The sequence below is a fragment of the Trichechus manatus genome, unplaced genomic scaffold (genome assembly GCF_000243295.1).
Source record: "Trichechus manatus latirostris isolate Lorelei unplaced genomic scaffold, TriManLat1.0 scaffold00119, whole genome shotgun sequence".
NCBI lineage: Eukaryota > Metazoa > Chordata > Mammalia > Sirenia > Trichechidae > Trichechus > Trichechus manatus.
Genome location: NW_004444055.1, coordinates 7,290,808 through 7,308,388, shown reverse-complemented (window position 1 = coordinate 7,308,388; position 17,581 = coordinate 7,290,808). Strand labels below are relative to the sequence as shown.

The 17,581-nt window shown below is 38.9% G+C and overlaps 1 protein-coding gene across 7 annotated transcripts in view; it reads right to left on the bottom strand.

Annotated features, from left to right (window-relative positions):
* The window catches only part of MRPL42 (mitochondrial ribosomal protein L42), a 102,389-nt gene extending 85,753 nt beyond the window's left edge, over positions 1-16,636 (bottom strand). For 2 of the 7 annotated variants that reach the window (XM_023738562.1, XM_004384204.3), the window contains exons 1-3: positions 16,393-16,561; positions 14,856-15,018; positions 10,295-10,358 (exon numbers count right to left, since the gene is read on the bottom strand). In XM_023738562.1, coding sequence (XP_023594330.1) covers positions 10,295-10,358; positions 14,856-14,925 — 134 coding nt within the window. In that variant the 5' untranslated portion in view covers positions 14,926-15,018; positions 16,393-16,561. The other 5 variants (XM_023738565.1, XM_023738566.1, XM_023738563.1 and 2 more) reach the window with 5 other exon arrangements.
* Positions 16,637-17,581: the final 945 nt, after the last annotated feature.

The following is a 17,581-nucleotide window of genomic DNA, read 5'->3' as shown; positions in this document are numbered from 1 at the left end:
TAGAAACTTTACCACTTAAGCAGTATCCCCCCGCCCCCCCTCCATTTCCCCTTCAGACTCATCCCTTGTAACCACTGATGAACTTTGGTCTTCATATATTTGTCTGTTCTAGATATTTCATATAAGTCGAACCATACAGGATTTGTCCTTTTGCAGCTGATTTATTTCACTCAGCGTATTTTCAAGGTTCATCCATTATTGTGGCATGCATCAGGACTTCGTTTCTCTTTATGGCTGTGTAACATTCCACTGTGTCTGTATATCACATTTTGTTTATCCATTCACCTTTTTTGGACATTTTGGTTTTCACGTTTTGGCTACTTTGAAAAACGTTGCAATGAACATTGGTGTATATGTTTCTGTTTGCACTCCTGCTTTCACATTTTTTGGGTATATACCCAGGACTGGGATTACTGGGTCGTACGGTGGTTCTGGAAACATTACTGGCATAGTAGTTAAGTGTTACAGTTGCAAACCAAAAGGCCATTAGTTTGAATCCACCAAGCGCTCCTTGGAAACTCTATGAGGCAGTTCCACTTTATCCTACAGGGTCACTATGAGTCAGAATGGACTTGACGGCAACGGGTTTAGTTTTTTGGGTTTACAGTGGTTCTATGTTCAACTTTGTGAGAAACCACCAATCTGTTATTCACAGCAGCTGTACCATTTTACATTCCCATCAGCAATGAACAAGGGTTCCAGCTTCTCCACAATCTTGCCAACATCTATTGTTTTCCATTTTTTTTAATCATCCCCATTATAATGGGGGTGAGGTGCTATCTCACTGTCGTTTTCATTTGCATCTCCCTAATAGCTGATGAAGTTGAGCATCTTTTCGTGTGCTTGTTGGCCATTTGCATAGCCACTTTGAAGATATGTCTATTCAAGTCCTTCATTCATTTTTTTACTACGTTGTGCCCTAGGGTAAAATCATAACAAAGTTATAGTAAAGCAGGAGGAAAGATTTTATTTGGTGTATGTTCCAAGAGGCAAAGTGGGAAATGGACAAGCATGTCTGCCTGAGTCCAAGGAATGTTACAGAATCAGCAGTACATACTGACATTACAAATGGGTAAAATCATTAAAAGTTTCACCTTTTCACAGATTGGCTAAAAACTGCTAAATCACCATGATTCTACATTGTGAATTGTCTTTTTTTTTTTAATTGTGCTTTAGGTGAAAGTTAACAGCTCAGGTTAATCTCTCCTAAAAAATTTATAAACACATCACTATATGACCCTAGTTGTTATCCCTATAATGTGACCACACATTCCTCCTTTCCACCCCAGACTCCGTGTCCATTCAACCAGCTCCTGTCCCTTTCTGCCTTCTCATCTCACCTACAGACAGGAGGTACCCATTTAGTCTCGTGCATCTACTTGAACTAAGAAGCACAGTCTTCACAAGTATCATTTTATATCTTATAGTCCAGTCTATTCTTTGTTTGACGAGTTGGCTTCAGGGATGGTTTTAGTTCTGGGTTAATACAGAGTCCAGGTCTCATGTCTTCTGGGATTCCTCCAGTCTCAGTTAGACCATTAGATCTGGACTTTTTATTAGAATTTGAGTTCTGCACCTCACTTTTCCCTGCTCCATCAGGGACTCTCTGTTGTGTTTCCTGTCAGGGCGGTATTTGGTGGTAGCCGAGCACCATCTAGTTCTTCTGGTCTCAGGGTGATGGAGTCTCCGGTTATGTAGCCCCTTTTGTCTCTTGGGCTAATTATTTTCCTTTAGTCTTTCACGTTCTTCATTCTCCTTCGCTCCAAGAGGGTTGGGACCAATTGATGCAGCTTAGATGGCCACTCGCTAGCTTTTAAGACCCCAGACACCAGTCACCAAAGTGCGATGCAGAATGTTTTCTTAAGCTTTGTTATGCCAGTTGACCTAGATATCCCCTGAAACCATGGTCCCCAGATCCCCACCCCTGCTACACTGTCCCTTGAAGTGTTTGGTTGTGTTCAGGAAACTTCTTAGCTTTTGGTTTAGTCAAGCTGTGCTGATTTCCCGTGTTGTGTGTTGTCCTTCCCTTCACCTAAGCTAATTCTTTTCTACTATCTAGTTAGTGAATTCTCCTCTCCCACACTCCACACCCTCGTAACCATTAAAGAATGTTTTCTTCTATGTCTAAACCTTTTCTTGAGTTCTTCTAGTAGTGGTCTCCTACAATACCTGTCCTTTGACGACTGACTGATTTCACTCAGCATAATGCCTTCCAGATTCATCCATGTTATGTTTCAGGGATTCATCATTGTAAAAATACATAGTACTCATTGTGTGAACATAACATAATTTGCTTATAGATTCGTCCACTGATAGGCACCTAGGTTGTTTCCATCTTTTTGCTATTATGAACAGTGCTGCAACGAACATGGGTGTGCATATATCTATTCGTGTGACACCTCTTATTTCTCTAGGATATATTCAGAGGAGTGGGATGCTGGATCGTATGGTACTTCTATTTCTAGCCTCTTAAGGAAGTGCCAAATCAATTTCCAAAGTGGTTCTACCATTTTACATTCCCAGCAGCAATGTATAAGTGTCCCAGCCTCTTCACAACCTCTCCAACATTTATTATTTTGTGTTTTTTGAATTAATGTTAGCCTTGTTAGGGTGAGATGGTATCTCATTGTAGTTCTGATTTGCGTTTCTCGAATGGCTAATGATCGTGAGCATTTCCTCATGTATCTGCCAGCCGCCTGAATGCCTTCTTTGGTTAAGTGCCAGTTCATATCCTTTGCCCAGTTTTTAGCTGGTTTATTTGTCTTTTTGTTATTGAGGTTTTGCAATACCTTGTAGACTTTAAAGATCAGACCCTGATTGGATATGTTGTAGCCAAAATTTTTTTCCCAGTCTGTAGGTTTTCTTTGTACTCTTTTGGTGAGGTCTTTAGATAAGCATAAGCATTTGATTTTTAGGAGCTTCCAGTTATCTAGTTTCTCTTCTGGTGTTTGTGCATTGTGAGTTATATTTTGTATTCTGCTTATGCCATTATTACAGCTTCTAGCATTGTCCCTATTTTTTCTTGCATGATCTTTATCATTTTAGATTTTACATGTAGGTCTTTGATCCATTTTGAGTTAGTTTTTGTGCATGGTGTGAGGTATAGGTCTTGTTTCAATTTTTTGCAGATGGATATCCAGTTATGCCAGCTCCATTTGTTAAAGAGGCTGTCTTTTCCCATTTAATGGAATTTGAGCACTTCTCAAGTATCAGCTGCTCACAAGTGGATGAATTTACATCTGAATTCTCAATTCTGTTCCATTGGTCTATGTATCTGTTGTTGTACCACCACCAGGCTGTTCTGACTACCATGGTGGTATAATAGGTTCTAAAATCAGGTAGTGTGAGGCCTTCCACTTTGTTCTTCAACATCAGTGATGCTTACTTATCCGGGGCCTCCTGCCTTTCCGTATGAAGTTGGTGATTTGTTTCCCCATCTCATTAAAAAATGTCATTGGAATTTGGATCGGGATTTTGTTGTATCTGTAGATTGCTTTGGGTAGAACTGACATTTTCACAATATCGAGTCTTCTATCTAAGAGCAAGGTACGTTTTTCCACTTATGCAAATCTCTTGTGGTTTCTTGAAGTACAGCCTTGCAGTTTTCATTGAATAGGTCTTTTACGTCTCTGGTTAGATTTATTCCTAAGTATTTTATCTTCTTGGGGGCTACTGTAAATGGTATTAATTTGGTGATTTCCTCTTTGAGGTTCCCTTTGTTGGTGTAAAGGAATCCAACTGATTTTTGTATGTTTATTTTGTATCCTGATACTTTGCTGAAATCTTCTATTAGTTCTAGTAGTTTTCTTGTGGATTCTTTGGGGGTTTTCTGTGTATAAGATCATATCATCTGCAAATAAGGATATTTTTCCCTCTTCCTTACCAATTTGGATGCCCTTTATTTCTTTTTCTAGCCTAATTGTTCAGGCTATGACCTCCAGCACATTCTTGAAAAAGAGTGGTGATAAAGGGCATCCTTGTCTGGTTCCCATTCTCAACGGGAATGCTTTCAAACTCTCTCCATTTAGGATGATGTTGGTTGTTGGCTTTGTACATATAAATGCCTTTTACTGTGTTGAGGAATTTCCCTTCTATTTTGCTGAGAGTTTTTATCAGGAAGGGGTGTTGGACTTTGTCAAATGCCTTTTCTGCATCAATTGATAAGATCACGTGGTTCTTGTTTTTTGTTTTATTTATGTAATGGATTACATTGATTGTTTTTCTAATATTGAACCATCCCTGCATACCTGCTACAAATCCCACTTGGTCATGGTGAATTTTTTTTTTGATATGCTGTTGAAGTCTACTGGCTAGAATTTTGTTGAGGATTTTTGTGTCTATGTTGCTGAAGGATATTTGCCTGTAATTTTTTTTGTGGTGTCTTTACCTGGTTTGAAATCCTGACGGTGTAGTGGTTAAGAGCTATGTCTGCTAACCAAAACGTCGGCAGTTCAAATCCACTCAGTGCTCCTTGGAAACTATGGGGCAGTTCTACTCCATCCTATAGGATTGCTATGAGTCGGAACTGACCTGACAGCAACAGGTTTGGTTTGTTTTGGTTTTTACCTGGTTTTGGTATCAGGGTTCTGCTGGCTTCACAGAATGAGTTCAGGAATATTCTATCCTTTTCTATGCTCTGAAATACCTTTAGTAGTAGTGGTATTAACTCATCTCTGAAAGTTTAGTAGAATTCTCCAGTGAAGGCGTCAGGGCCAGGGCTTTTTGTTGTTGTTTTTGTTGTTGGGATTTTTTAAATTATCTCTTCAATCTCTTCTTTTGTTACCAGTTTATTTAGTTGTTCTACCTCTGTTTGTGTTAGTTTAGGTAAGGTAGTGAGTTTCTAAAAATGTATCCATTTCCTCTAGGTTTTAAATCTGTTGGAGTACAATTTTTCATAGTATTCTGTTATGATTCTCTTAATTCCAGTTGGGTCTGTTGTGATATCACCCATCTCATTTCTTATTCTGGTTATTTGCTTCCTCTCCTGTTTTTCTTTTATCAGTTTGGCCTAAGGTTTACCAATTTTGTTGATCTTTTCAAAGAACCAGATTTTGGTCTTGTTAATGCTTTCATTTGTTTTTCTATTCTTTATTTCATTTAATTGTGCTCTAATTTTTATTGTTTCCTTTCTTCTGGTACCTATGGGCTTCTTTTGCTACTTTCTGTTTGAGTTGTAGGGTTAATGTTTGATTTTGGCCCTTTCGTCTTTTTGGATATGTTCATTTATTGCTATAAATTGACCTCTGAGCACTGCTTTTGTGGTGTTCCAAAGGTTCCTGTAGGATGTGTTTGCATTCTCATTTGATTCTGTGAATTTCTTTATTCTATCCTTAATTTCTTCTATAACCCAGTAGTTTTTGAGCAAGGTGTTGTTCAGTTTCCATGTGTTTGATTTTTTTCCCTTGCTTTTTCTGCTGTTGATTTCTACTTTTATGGCTTTATGGTCAGAAAAGATGCTTTGTTAATATTTCGATGCTTTAGATTCTGTTAAGGTTTGCTTTATGGCCTAATATGTGATCTATTCTGGAGAATGTTCCATGTGCATTGGAAAAGAAAATATACTTGGCTGCTGTTGGGTGCAGTGTTCTGTATATGTCTAGGAGATGAAGTTGGTTGATTGTGGCATTTAGATCTTCTGTGTCTTTGAGCTTCTTTCTGGATGTCCTGTCCTTCACCAAAAGTGGTGTGTTGAAGTCTCCTGCTACTATTGTGGAGCTGCCTGTCTCTCTCTTCAGAGCTGTTAGAGTTTATGTATTTTGGAGCCCTGTTGTTGGGTGCGTAAATATTTCCTACAGTTATGTTCTCCTGGTGTATTGACCCTTTAATCATTATGTAGTGTCCTTCCTTATTCTTTGTGGTGGATTTTACTTTAAAGTCTATTTTGTCAGAGATTAATACTGCTACTCCTGCTCTTTTCTGAATGTTGTTTGCTTGATACATTTTTTTCTATCCTTTGAGTTTTAGTTTGTTTGTGTCTTTAAGTCTAAGGTGTGTCTCTTGTAGGCCGCATATAGACGGTTCGTGTTTTTGTATCCAATCTGCCATTCTCTGTCTCTTTATTGGTACATTTATAGTCCATTTACATTCAGCGTAATTATTGATAGGTACGAGTTTAGTGCTGTCATTCTGATGTGTTTTTTTGTGTGTGTTGTTGTCAGTTTCTTTGTTCCACTTAATTTTCTGTGCTGAGTCATTTTTCTTTATGTATTTTCTTTTCATGTTTTTCACTGTTGTTGATTTTGTATTTGCTGAGTCTTTATGTTTTTCCTGTTTTTTATTTTGATGTGTAGGATGGTTAGTTTCCTTTGTGGCTACCTTAATATTTACCCTTATAATTTTAAGTTTAAACCAATCTTTCATTTCTTGATATCACCTTGACATCCTCTCCATATGAAAGATCTATGAGTACATTATTTAGTCACTCTTTTCTGTTTTAATGTTCTCATCTTTGACATACTGACGTCTCTGTTTCCGTACTTTCAGTGGTTTAGCTTTGATTTATTTTTGTGACTTTCTTATCTTGGTTGATACCTGATTGCTCTGTCCTGTGTTCTAGTCTTGGGTTGTTATCTGATGTTACTGATTTCCTAACCAGAGGACTCCTTTTAGTATTTCTTGTAATTTGGGTTTGGTTTTTACAATTTCACTAAACTTTTATCTGGAAACGCCCTAATTTCGCCATCATAGTTGAGAGACAGTATTTCTAGATATATAATTCTTGGCTGGCAATTTTTTTCCTTCAGGGTTTTATATATGTCATCCCATTGCCATCTTGCCTGCATGGTTTCTGCTTAGTAGGCTGAGGTTAGTCTTATTAAGTCTTATTACTACTCTGAGTAGTCAGGGTCTTATTGTCTCCTGTGTAGATAGCTTTTCGTTCATCCCTAACCACTCTTAAAATTCTCTCTTTAATTTTGGCTAATTTGATTCTAATATGTCTGGGTGACTTTCTTTTAGGATCTACCTTGTGTGAGGTTCGGTGAGCTTCTTGGATAGTGATCTTCTCATCTTTCATGATATCAGGGAAGTTTTCTGCCAACAAATCTTCAACAATTCTCTGTATTTTCTGTTATCCCCCCCTTTCCTGGTACTCTGATAACCCATAGGTTATTCCTCTTAATAAAGTCCCACATAATTCTTAGGGTTTCTTCTTTTTACCGTGTTTTATCCGATTTTTCCTCAAATAAGCTGGTGCCAAGTGCTTTGTCTTCAATCTCACTAATTCTGACTTCCATTGCCTCAGTTCTTCCTATGGCTTTACATCGAGTTGTCTAGTTCTGAATTTTATCGTTAATCTTTTCGATTTCTGTTTGCTATTTCTCTGTGGATTCTTGCAGCCTGTTAAATTTGTCATTATGCTCTTGTGTAACCTTCTTAAGTTCCTCTATTGCTCTGTCTGTGTGTTCCTCGGCTTGGTCTGTGTTTTGCCTGATCTGCTTCCTGATCTATTGAAAAGTTCTGTATATTAATCTTTTAAATTTTACCTCCAGTAATTCTAAGGGATGCTCTTCCTCTGGGAGGTCTCTTGAATCTTTGTTTTGGTGGCTTGCTGAAGCCATCATGGTCTGCCTCTTTATGTGATTTGATATTGACTGTTGTCTCTGAGCCATCAGTAAGTTTTATTTATTCATTTTATGTTTGCTTACTGCGTCCTAGCTTGTTTTGTTTTGTTTTGATATGCCCAAATAGGCTGGTCATGTGAGCTACTTTGATTACTGACATCTTTGAAGCTCTCACGTCCTGTCTCAAGGTGGCTAGAGCTGTTACTAGGTATTTAAGCCCAGGAGTCTGTTTAATTTTCTTGTATGAATTCAGCTCAGGTGTCCAGGTCACTGGTCACCGAGTGTATGGTGCAGGCTCTCATCTAAATCCTAGATGGGCAGGGGTGATAGGAATAGGCACAGGTATCTGGCTGCATTAGGGGGTCATATGCTGATTGAGGCAGGGGGCTAACTGCTGCCCGAGTGTGTGGGTGGAAGACGTGTCCTTGTTCCCTAGACCATGTTTACAGCTGGATTATGGGCACCCAAAGCTGTTGGCTGTAAGGACTGGGAGTCACCACTTATTCTTGGACCCTTGTCGTGGGTGGCTCGGTGGAGTGGGTACACTCACCAGTCCTCAGGCCCCTGATGTGGGTAGATGAGGACCCTTCTTAATGGGCAGGACAGTGTTGAATGTCACGAATCTGCCACTCCCCATTACAGCTGATACAGACGAAAATCGGCTTCAGGTATATACCCTTTGTACTACGCTAATGAGGGTCTACACTGTTGAAATGGGCCCACACTGCTGAAATGGGCCCACACAGGTCTAGGCAGGAGTGAAAGGCATTCAATTTCCATGAACCACTTATGCCTGTGCCTACGCAAAGGGGCTTTGCCTGTCCTGAGTTCCTGGCTTAGGGGAACTGGTAGATTATTTTTTCCTGTTTGTTAGTTTGTTCCCTCTCCAAAACCAGGAGAATGGCTCAGTGCGCACGACGGGTCCTACTTCTGGCCCAGGGAGCACAGCAAATGCCGAAGATGGACCCAGACCTGGAGCAGAGCAGGGAGGGGGCAGATAAATGGGAGAGAGGTACTTCTCAAAAGGGGAGGGGGGTTTTTTTTTTTTTTTTGATCTGCGCAGTAGGTTAGACACTTGTACTTATCTTTCCCTGATTGAGCGCCGTTTCTCACCAGTTCTGGAGGCTTGAGCAGACTCTCTGCTGCTCGGTCTCTCTTGATGTGGAAAACGTGTCCGGAGCACGAATGCTTGCCTCACCATGCACGCCAGCCAATCCAGTGTGCAGGGTGCCGCTGCCTGTTAGGTCAGGTCTGGCAATGTCTCACTGCTTCTGAACTGTCACTCCCTCCCCCTGCCACTCAGTCCGATTTCTCAACTTTGTCTTTGATATTCAGGGCTCCTAGACTGTCATACATAATTGATTCACTTGTGTTTTGGAGTGCTTGTTGTGAGAGGGACCACAGGAAGTATCTGACTACTCTGCCATCTTGGCTCCACTCTCCTCTCTCCTGTCTTTTTAATGATCTCTTGCTTTCTTCATGTACGATGTCCTTGATATCATTCTACAACTTGTCTGGTCTTTGGTCATTAGTGTTCAACGCGTCAAATCTAATCTTGAGATGGTCTCTAAATTCCGGTGGGATATGCTCGAGGTTGTACTTTGGCTCTCGTGGACTTGTTCTAATTTTGTTCAGTTTCAACTTGAACTTGCATATGAGCAGTTGAGGGTCTGTTCCACAATCAGCCCCTGGCCTGGTTCTGACTCATGATACTGAGCTTTTCCATCATTTCTTTCCACAGATGTAGTTAATTTGATTCCTGTGTATTCCATCTGGCAAGGTCCACATGTAGAGTCGCCGTTTATGATGGTGAAAAAAGGTATTTGCAATGAAAAAGTCGTTGGTCTTACAAAATTTTATCATGTGATCTCTGGCATCGTTTCTATCACCAAGGCCATATTTTCCAACTACCGATCCTTTTTTGCTTCCATCTTTTGCATTCCAATCACCAGTAATTATCAACGCATCCTGACTGCATGTTCGATCAATTTCAGACCGCAGAAGTTGGTAAAAATCTTCAATTTCTTCATCTTTGGCCTTAGAGGTTGGTGCGTAAATTTGAGTAATAGTCATATTAACTGGTCTTTCTTGTAGGCATATGGATATTATTATTTATCTTAAGATCTACTAACTGCACAACTAGAATTTAAATTAAAACTAGCATCAACAGGGAATAAAATGTATTTTTACTAAAATTTGCAACAAAAGGAACACAGATTAAGAAAATATGTGGCAGTTTCTGCATATCACATACTGTGATAGAGGAAAAAAAGATAATGTCTTATTCATATGTCATTCTTAGTTTTCACTATAGTGACTGGAGTTGAGCAAGTACCAAATAAATGGCGGTGAATTAAATATTTGTAATTTAGGATCATTCAATGTCAAACAAAAGATAAGCTAAATAACTGCTTAAATTAATAGCTATAAGCTGTTAGACAAAACTATGAAAACTAACTTTTCTGTGAAAGCTAAAGCATTCTTTGGGAAGAAAACATAGCACTTCTAACAGCATGCCTGTCTTACGACTAAGTATTCACTGAAACACAATGATAATGGTTTTTATTTAAAACACTTATAAACCCAGATACTGGGTAAATAAGTTCATTGAAATACTTTTTAAAAACAAAATTAAAGAAAGAATAATCAGAAAAGGAATCACAAAACAAGAAATGAAATCATTTCAGATAGCTAACAGACTGTTATTTTTTCAATTGAATTTTAATACATACCAATTATAGTCATCTGGAAGAGACGAATATGTAGATTTATGACACACACAATATAAAACTCCATCTGCAAAGACCCCAAACAGTAAAATGGATTTAGTAAACTTCAGCATATGACCTCACAAAAATGTAAAGCTAGTTTCACTCATTCAACCAATATTTACTGTTTTTCTTAGGAACTAGGTCTGTACTAGGGTCCAGGGATTCAACAACAAATTAAGATATAGCCCCTGCTCTTAATGAGTGTATGTACAGTTTGGTGAGAGAGTAAACAAATAAATCCAAAACAGAGGATAAGCACTGTTAGGGATGGGTAAGTATCAGGAAAGAGAAGAGCACATGGACAGGCTACATAACATAACTGAGGAGGATCAAGAAAGCATTTCCACGGGAGATGATGTCTAAGCTGTTCTGAAGGATGAGAAAGTAAGTAGGAGTTGACAAGGGATGAGTACAATGTTCCTTGCAGAGGGAAGAATAGGGACCAAGGACCAAACCAAAGCAAAAACTTGTTGCCATCGAGTTGATTCCAACTTACAGCCACCCTACTGAACAGAGTAGGACCACCCCATAGGGTTTCCAAGGAGCAGCTAAAGGATTCAAACTACCAACCTTTTAGTTAGCAGCCAAGCTCTTAACCACTGTACCACCAGGGCTCAGCCAAGGACCAGAGGTAAGAAAATGTATATTGGTATTCTAAAGACGTTAATGTAGTTGGAGTGCATAGTTCATAAAGGAGGAGTGTTTAGTGATAAAATATAAAATAATTTAAAATTAACTTTTCTTAATCAAAATGCTCATCTTTCAAAGTATATTTTTTTAAAGCAAGTTCTGAATACATCTTGGCTAAAGCCAAGGATCTACTCTCAACAGAATCTCTTGCTTCTGCTATACGTGACTATAACTATTCTGTCCATGCCTTTACGATAACTTCAGTATGGAATGCTATCCCCACTTTGTTCAAATACCACTCATTCTTCAAAGTCAAATGCTATTCTTCCATGAAATCTTTACCCTCCTTCTCTCCAACCCTATCACGGGAAAGGACTGTCTTTTTGACACGTGCTCCAACCAACACTTCATATGACACTGCTATATCTTCTTTGTAGTCCTTTTCTTTGCCCCCTGCATCAATTATTCATGTGTGTCTGTGTTTTCCATCTTTGAATACCTCTCCTCTACTCAAGGATTATATATATTTAGGGGTCTGAATACAAATTCTTACCCTAAAGCATAAAAAAATCCCTTAACAAAATTCACTGTTAACATGCAAAAAATTGCTTAGCAAAATGTCTGCCTCAAAATTCTATTCATATTAAAATAACAAAGTATAAAGAATTAAAAATTTAAATCTCAAAAGATTTATTAATTCTCAATTACCTGTGCTAATACAGAGAAGCATTCAGTAAAATAAATCAGAAAATAATGGAAAAATCCTTTACATATATTTATTGTTTGATACTGCTGAGGAGCTTCCTAATTATGCATGAATTAGGTTAATTTTTTTTTTAATGTATTCTCTGAACATAAACCACTAGGTGACGTACACTTTCACTAAAGGAAACAAACTGGGAAGGCAGAGGCAGGATAGACAGAATTAAGTTTTCCATAAATGGGCAGGAGGGAAAATTCGAGAAAACTGTATTTTATTTCAACTAGAAGCTCAGTAAAATTTTTACTCTGCACTTACACAGACATTTGTTTGTACCCTCATATTGTACGTCATATTCCAGTTACTTCCATAGATGTGTTTTATCTACAAGTCTACATAGGTTCCTTAAGTCCAGGAACCACACTTTATTCATCACCATGTTCCCCACAGTGCCTACTAATAAAAAATGACTGCCGAATTGCCTCTAAAATGTTAGTTTCTGCATAATTAATACTAGAAAACTCATTACCTGACATTTTGCAAGAAGAAAAATTGTAGATGTGGAAAGAATCAGAAGTTCCAAATATACAATAAGGACTGATGCCAAAGTTAACAACAATCAACTCAAAGCAACTCAGTATGTCAAGAAGAATTTCAGTGAGTGTCAGCTCTCCGTAACTTATGAGCTATTCTTGCTGCACATACATGTTTAATTGTACTTCGATAAAATCTACAAAGGCTGAAAGTGGTCCCACTTAATTTTCAAATGCTCCTACAGTAAAGGAAATATAGCAGAAAACGTACCGGACTAACACAGGAAGACCTAGTTTTTGGTCACAGCTCTCATTTACCAGATATATGACCCTGGGTAAGTTTCTGAGGCCTAGAGATCTCAAGTTCCTTCACCTTCATGAAGAGGATAATACCACATAGCCTATGAGACATTGGTGGTTCAGTGGTAGAATTCCCACCTTCCATGCAGGAGACACAGGTTCAATTCCCCATCTGTCAGTGGAGGCTTGCGTGTTGCTATTACGCTGAACAGGTTTCAGTGGATTTTCCAGACTAAGACGAGGAAGAAAGTCCTGGTGATCTACTTCCAAAAATCAACCAATGAAAACCCTACAGATCACAACAGTACAATCTGCAACCAGCATTTCATTCCATCGTGCATGGGGTCGCCACGAGTCAGGGGCCAACTAGACTGCAGCTAACAACCACCACCACATGGCTATCAAAGGATCAAATGGTTTAATGTGCTTAAGAAACCGTAAAAATGCTCTACATTCCCATTTCCTATATATTTACAAAGTTTTAAATGTTCATTCTAGAATATAAGGAGGTCTTTTTAATTTTGCTCATTGAACTTTCCTCCTTAATCAGGGTTTTTCTGTGCCTCCAATCTTAATGTCCTTCATTTTCTTATAAAACATCCTTCAGTAATAATAGGAATTGTGCAGAATAAGGGGCTTCAAGACACAAGAAGTTAGGTAGTCATTGAGTATTGGGATGATTGAGTGATATGGAATAATTTTCTGGGCTAAGCTAAATTCTTAACTAGATGTTTTGATAGGTACTGAGATCCATTCAGATCAGTTCAACAAACATTTATTTATCCCGTTATGTGTGAGAGGCACTAAGGACACAAAAATAAGTTGGACATGATACAAAATGCGTAAGGTAGCGGGAAGAGTCTAGAAAACTTCCAATTATCCAGAGACAGATCTGGTTTTCAGGTTAATGTGTTTGAGAACTAATTGTTCTTTAGGGCATGGACTAGGTAAAAACTGATTAGCCTTAACTTGCCATCAGCCTTGGGTCTGGGTTCCTATCAGGGTAAAGGGGAGGCCAAACGGTAGGGGTCTTCTCCTAATTCTCAATGAAAAAAAAAAATGCTCCCATATAATCAAAAGCTGACTGTAGTTTTATTTTCACTGATTTTAGTTTATAACTAAAGTCTCTTAGCAATCTTCTCCTCTATCTAGTTAATTATAAGTCGATGATATGATAAATGTTATTATGCTCAGAGCCCTAAAGAAAAACAAAGTAGGGACTGGGGAAGAGGACAGTGATAAAACGTTTCCTTTAAGAATAGGATTGAGCAAACTTCTGAAAATTCTATTCAACAAAGGTTTTTACTGGGTATGTGAAACATCTTTTCCTTACTTCAAGGCCCCTCATATAACTCATTACTTATTACTCTCCTTTTTTTACCCTAGTCTTCAAACTGTTTCTTTCCCCTTAATTCAAAAAACAAATTTTCAGTTACAAATGCTGGCAAGTAGGCAACACAAAGGAAGAGATTAAACTCAGGCAGAGATACATGAAGAAGTTGGCTGACACAGCTGACTAGGAAAAAGCAAATTTATTGTAGCCTTCTAACCATGTCTAGTTCAGAAATAGGAGAACAATGTTCACAGAGGAAATAGAAAGTGAAAGCATGTTTGGCTGGGGAATAAGATTTTAATATTCTATTTGCTTATATGGGTCAATGCTTTGACTATCAAACATGCATTAATAAGCTTTGAAGAAAATATTAGACTATACACAATTCTTTAGGAAAGAAAGGTAGAAGTTACTTTTTTTTTTAATAGCCGGGTACGTAGAAAAAAACACAAAGACAATTCACCAAAATATTAACAGTGATTACTTATGTAAGATGTGACTGTGAATTTGTCCTTTGTTAATTTTAAGAACTATTAAAAAATACATGAAAACATACTAAGTATGAATGATTCAAACAAGAGAAAGTTCCCCTATACCCTTACTCCTGCCCTCAGTTAAATTCCACTCATGCTCTACACAGATAACCACTGTTTAGGCCAGATTTTTTACTCTGCATTTATATATACACATGTACACATACATATGTATATGGTGAATCATCTTTTAATAAAACAAGTGGGATCATACAATAATGTTCTGTGACATGCTTTTTTTCTTTGCTATTTGGAGATTTTCCATATTGATAACAGCTGCATGACATTCATAGTGAAGATTCTCCTTCTGAGAGACATTTAGGCTTTCAACACTTTTCCATTATTACAAAGACTCCTGCAATTAATAGGCATATTCAACAATTAAGGATATATACAAAAACTAAACGCTTCAAAATTTCTATTATAAATACATATTCCTATAATATTTGGAAAACTTTAAAACTCTTTTTAAACATTAAAACAAATCACTTACTTTGAATTGGAAATAAATGTTTCAAGACAGTTGTGTTTGATATCGCCCATTTTACTGCTGCTACTGCCATGGTGAATCAAGACCCTTATCAGATGGTATGAAAAAAGATGTTTTGAAGACAAACTGCTTTTAAAGTCTGCTTCTAGGCACACCTATTTTCATCCTTGCTTAAGAGAAAGAAAAATTAGTGTTACCGATGGTATATTTGATACAAGAATAAGATAGAAATCAATATCTAGAACTAAAGTCACCTGAAGCAAAGCTTTTAAACAATTTTACATTTCCACTCAATTTAACAACGGGACAAAGAGCAACACCATCAAAATGTAAGAGCTGAAACCCCAGAACTATTTCTGTTATTATTTTTCTTAAATGCAAGCTCATCAGCACCCACTGCTATTCTTTCCACTTCATGAGTACTCAATAAACAGGTAACTGCCTTTAGAGACGTTTACTTACATAGTACTAGGGCATCCTCTCTCACATTGCTAGTGTATCTGTGTAGAACCTACCAGTTACTGTACCACTTAAAGTAGTATTCCATTCCTGATTAAATGAAACATTAGACAAGGCCTATCATTAGCCTATTAAATACTGATTTAGAGGAACACATTATAAACATACTAAAGTCTCAAATTAAATTTCATTTAATATAAGACTTTTAATTTTTCCAGGGTGCTTTCACCACTATTTCATTTTACAGTCATATTAATCCTGTGAGGTACCTTTATTTTGATTCATGAAGAAACTAAAGTACAAAATTTAAACGGCTTGCTTTTAAAGACTGCAGAGTCAGTCACTTACAAACTTGGAAACTTCAACGGTAAAATGGTGATAACAATCACAACCTTCACGTTGAAAATAAATAACATATAACTACTGTTACATCCCTTGTATTTAATTGGCCTTAGTGACTATTTGTTCCCTTTCCGTGGACAGTAATAAAACGGAATTAGGACACAGGTCATGCAGTCTTACTTGCTAGACTAAACTATACAGACTGGTTCCTTGCAAAGTCAGTGCATTAGCACTGCTAAACCTGAGTTCATACAGCGTGCTTTTTAGTTTACAACCGGATTTCAGGCACATCATGTGCTCTGACTTTCACAAGTCAGTGAAGTAGGCATCTCCATTTCACAGATTAAAAACCGACGCTCTGAGAGGTAAAATATTCTGCTGCTAATGGGTGGCACGGGTGGGACGCAAATTCATGTCTTGTGCCTATGAGTCCAAGAAAAAAACATACTGGGGGCCATTTGGTCCCCTCTGTCCAAGGCCACCTCAGAGGCAAGCACACCCAGCTGGGGGCCAGATTATCCACCCCCCGAACCGAAGACAATTTCAGTGGGTAGGTCCCTTGGCCCAGAATTCAACCCCGAAGCAAAAGCTAGGGGGTCTCGGAGGGTCCAAGGTCTGAGGAATAGGCTACCAAGAGCACAGGGACAAATAGGAAAGACTTCGATCTGGAGAGGTCCCCGGAGCCACGAGCTCCACCAGCTTCACCCGGGCAGTCGCCCAGGCACGAGGAGAGCCCTACCTGAAGCGCGCGACTAGACACTGGCCCTTCTGTAGGACGGACAGAGCCTGAGGATGCAGGTGGCTTCTTCCTGCCGCGAACGACCGGCAGGAGACCTCAACACCTACTGATAAACCTTCTGGGTCTGCCCAGCTCCTCGGGACTACTCGACCGGAGGCAGAAAGGGCAGCGGTTACCTCGATGGAACCTCACAGCGAACCCGCCATGTTGTCTCAGTCCGACTCCTACAAGACACCGCCCGTGCGACCTCCCAGGCTGCAGGGCACTCTGGGAAGTGTAGTCTCCGCGGGAAACTGCCCCTGGTGCCTTGGGAAAGTAGAGATAGACTCTACGTGCTTCCGGGTATAGCTGCAGTAGAGTGGCGGCGGCTTTCTCTGCGGCACCCAAAAAAAGAACAGTCACCACCACAGTCACACATCCTTAAATTATAACAAGCACTATTTTTAAAAAGTTATGCTAATATTCAGAGGAGCGCGAGATCGATTATTGATGGATGAGTTAAGATTTCCCAAAGGAAGAGACATTCCAGGAAAACAAAACGGGGGTGGGGGGTGGAGGTAGGATTTGGGCTTTTGAAATGAGGTGAGGAGGCCCTCCCAGACGAAAACCCGGGTTACCCATTATGGGAGAAAAAAAATGTACAGAATCCTCGACCTTGCCTTCTATTTTAGGAGGGAGAAAAGACACCGGAGTCTTCTCACTTTCTGATCTCACGTCTTCTCCGGGCCATTGCCTCACTTTATACGGATCTGGATCAAGTGTCATTTCAGAAAGGACCACACCATTAAAACAGTCTCAGCCACCCATATTCCCTCCTTTATTTTTCTTCATAACATTTACCATTATCTGACATTATCATTTGTCTAATGTCTGTCTATTACACTTGTGAAGACGGAAGTTAATAACAGACTTCTTCCTTTGATTTTAAGGTTTTTCTTATCCACGAAACCAAATAGCAAACAAACCAAACCCATTGCCGTGAAGTCGATTCTGACTCGTAGCAACCCTATAGGACACAGTAGAACTGCCCCATAGGGTTTCCAAGGCTGCAAATCTTTACAGAAGCAGACTGCCACATCTCTCTTGCAAGGAGCGACTGGTGGGTTCCAACATCCAACCTTTCCGTTAGCAGCTGAGCACTTTAACCACTGTACCACCAGGGATCCTACGAAACCAAATATTAACCATA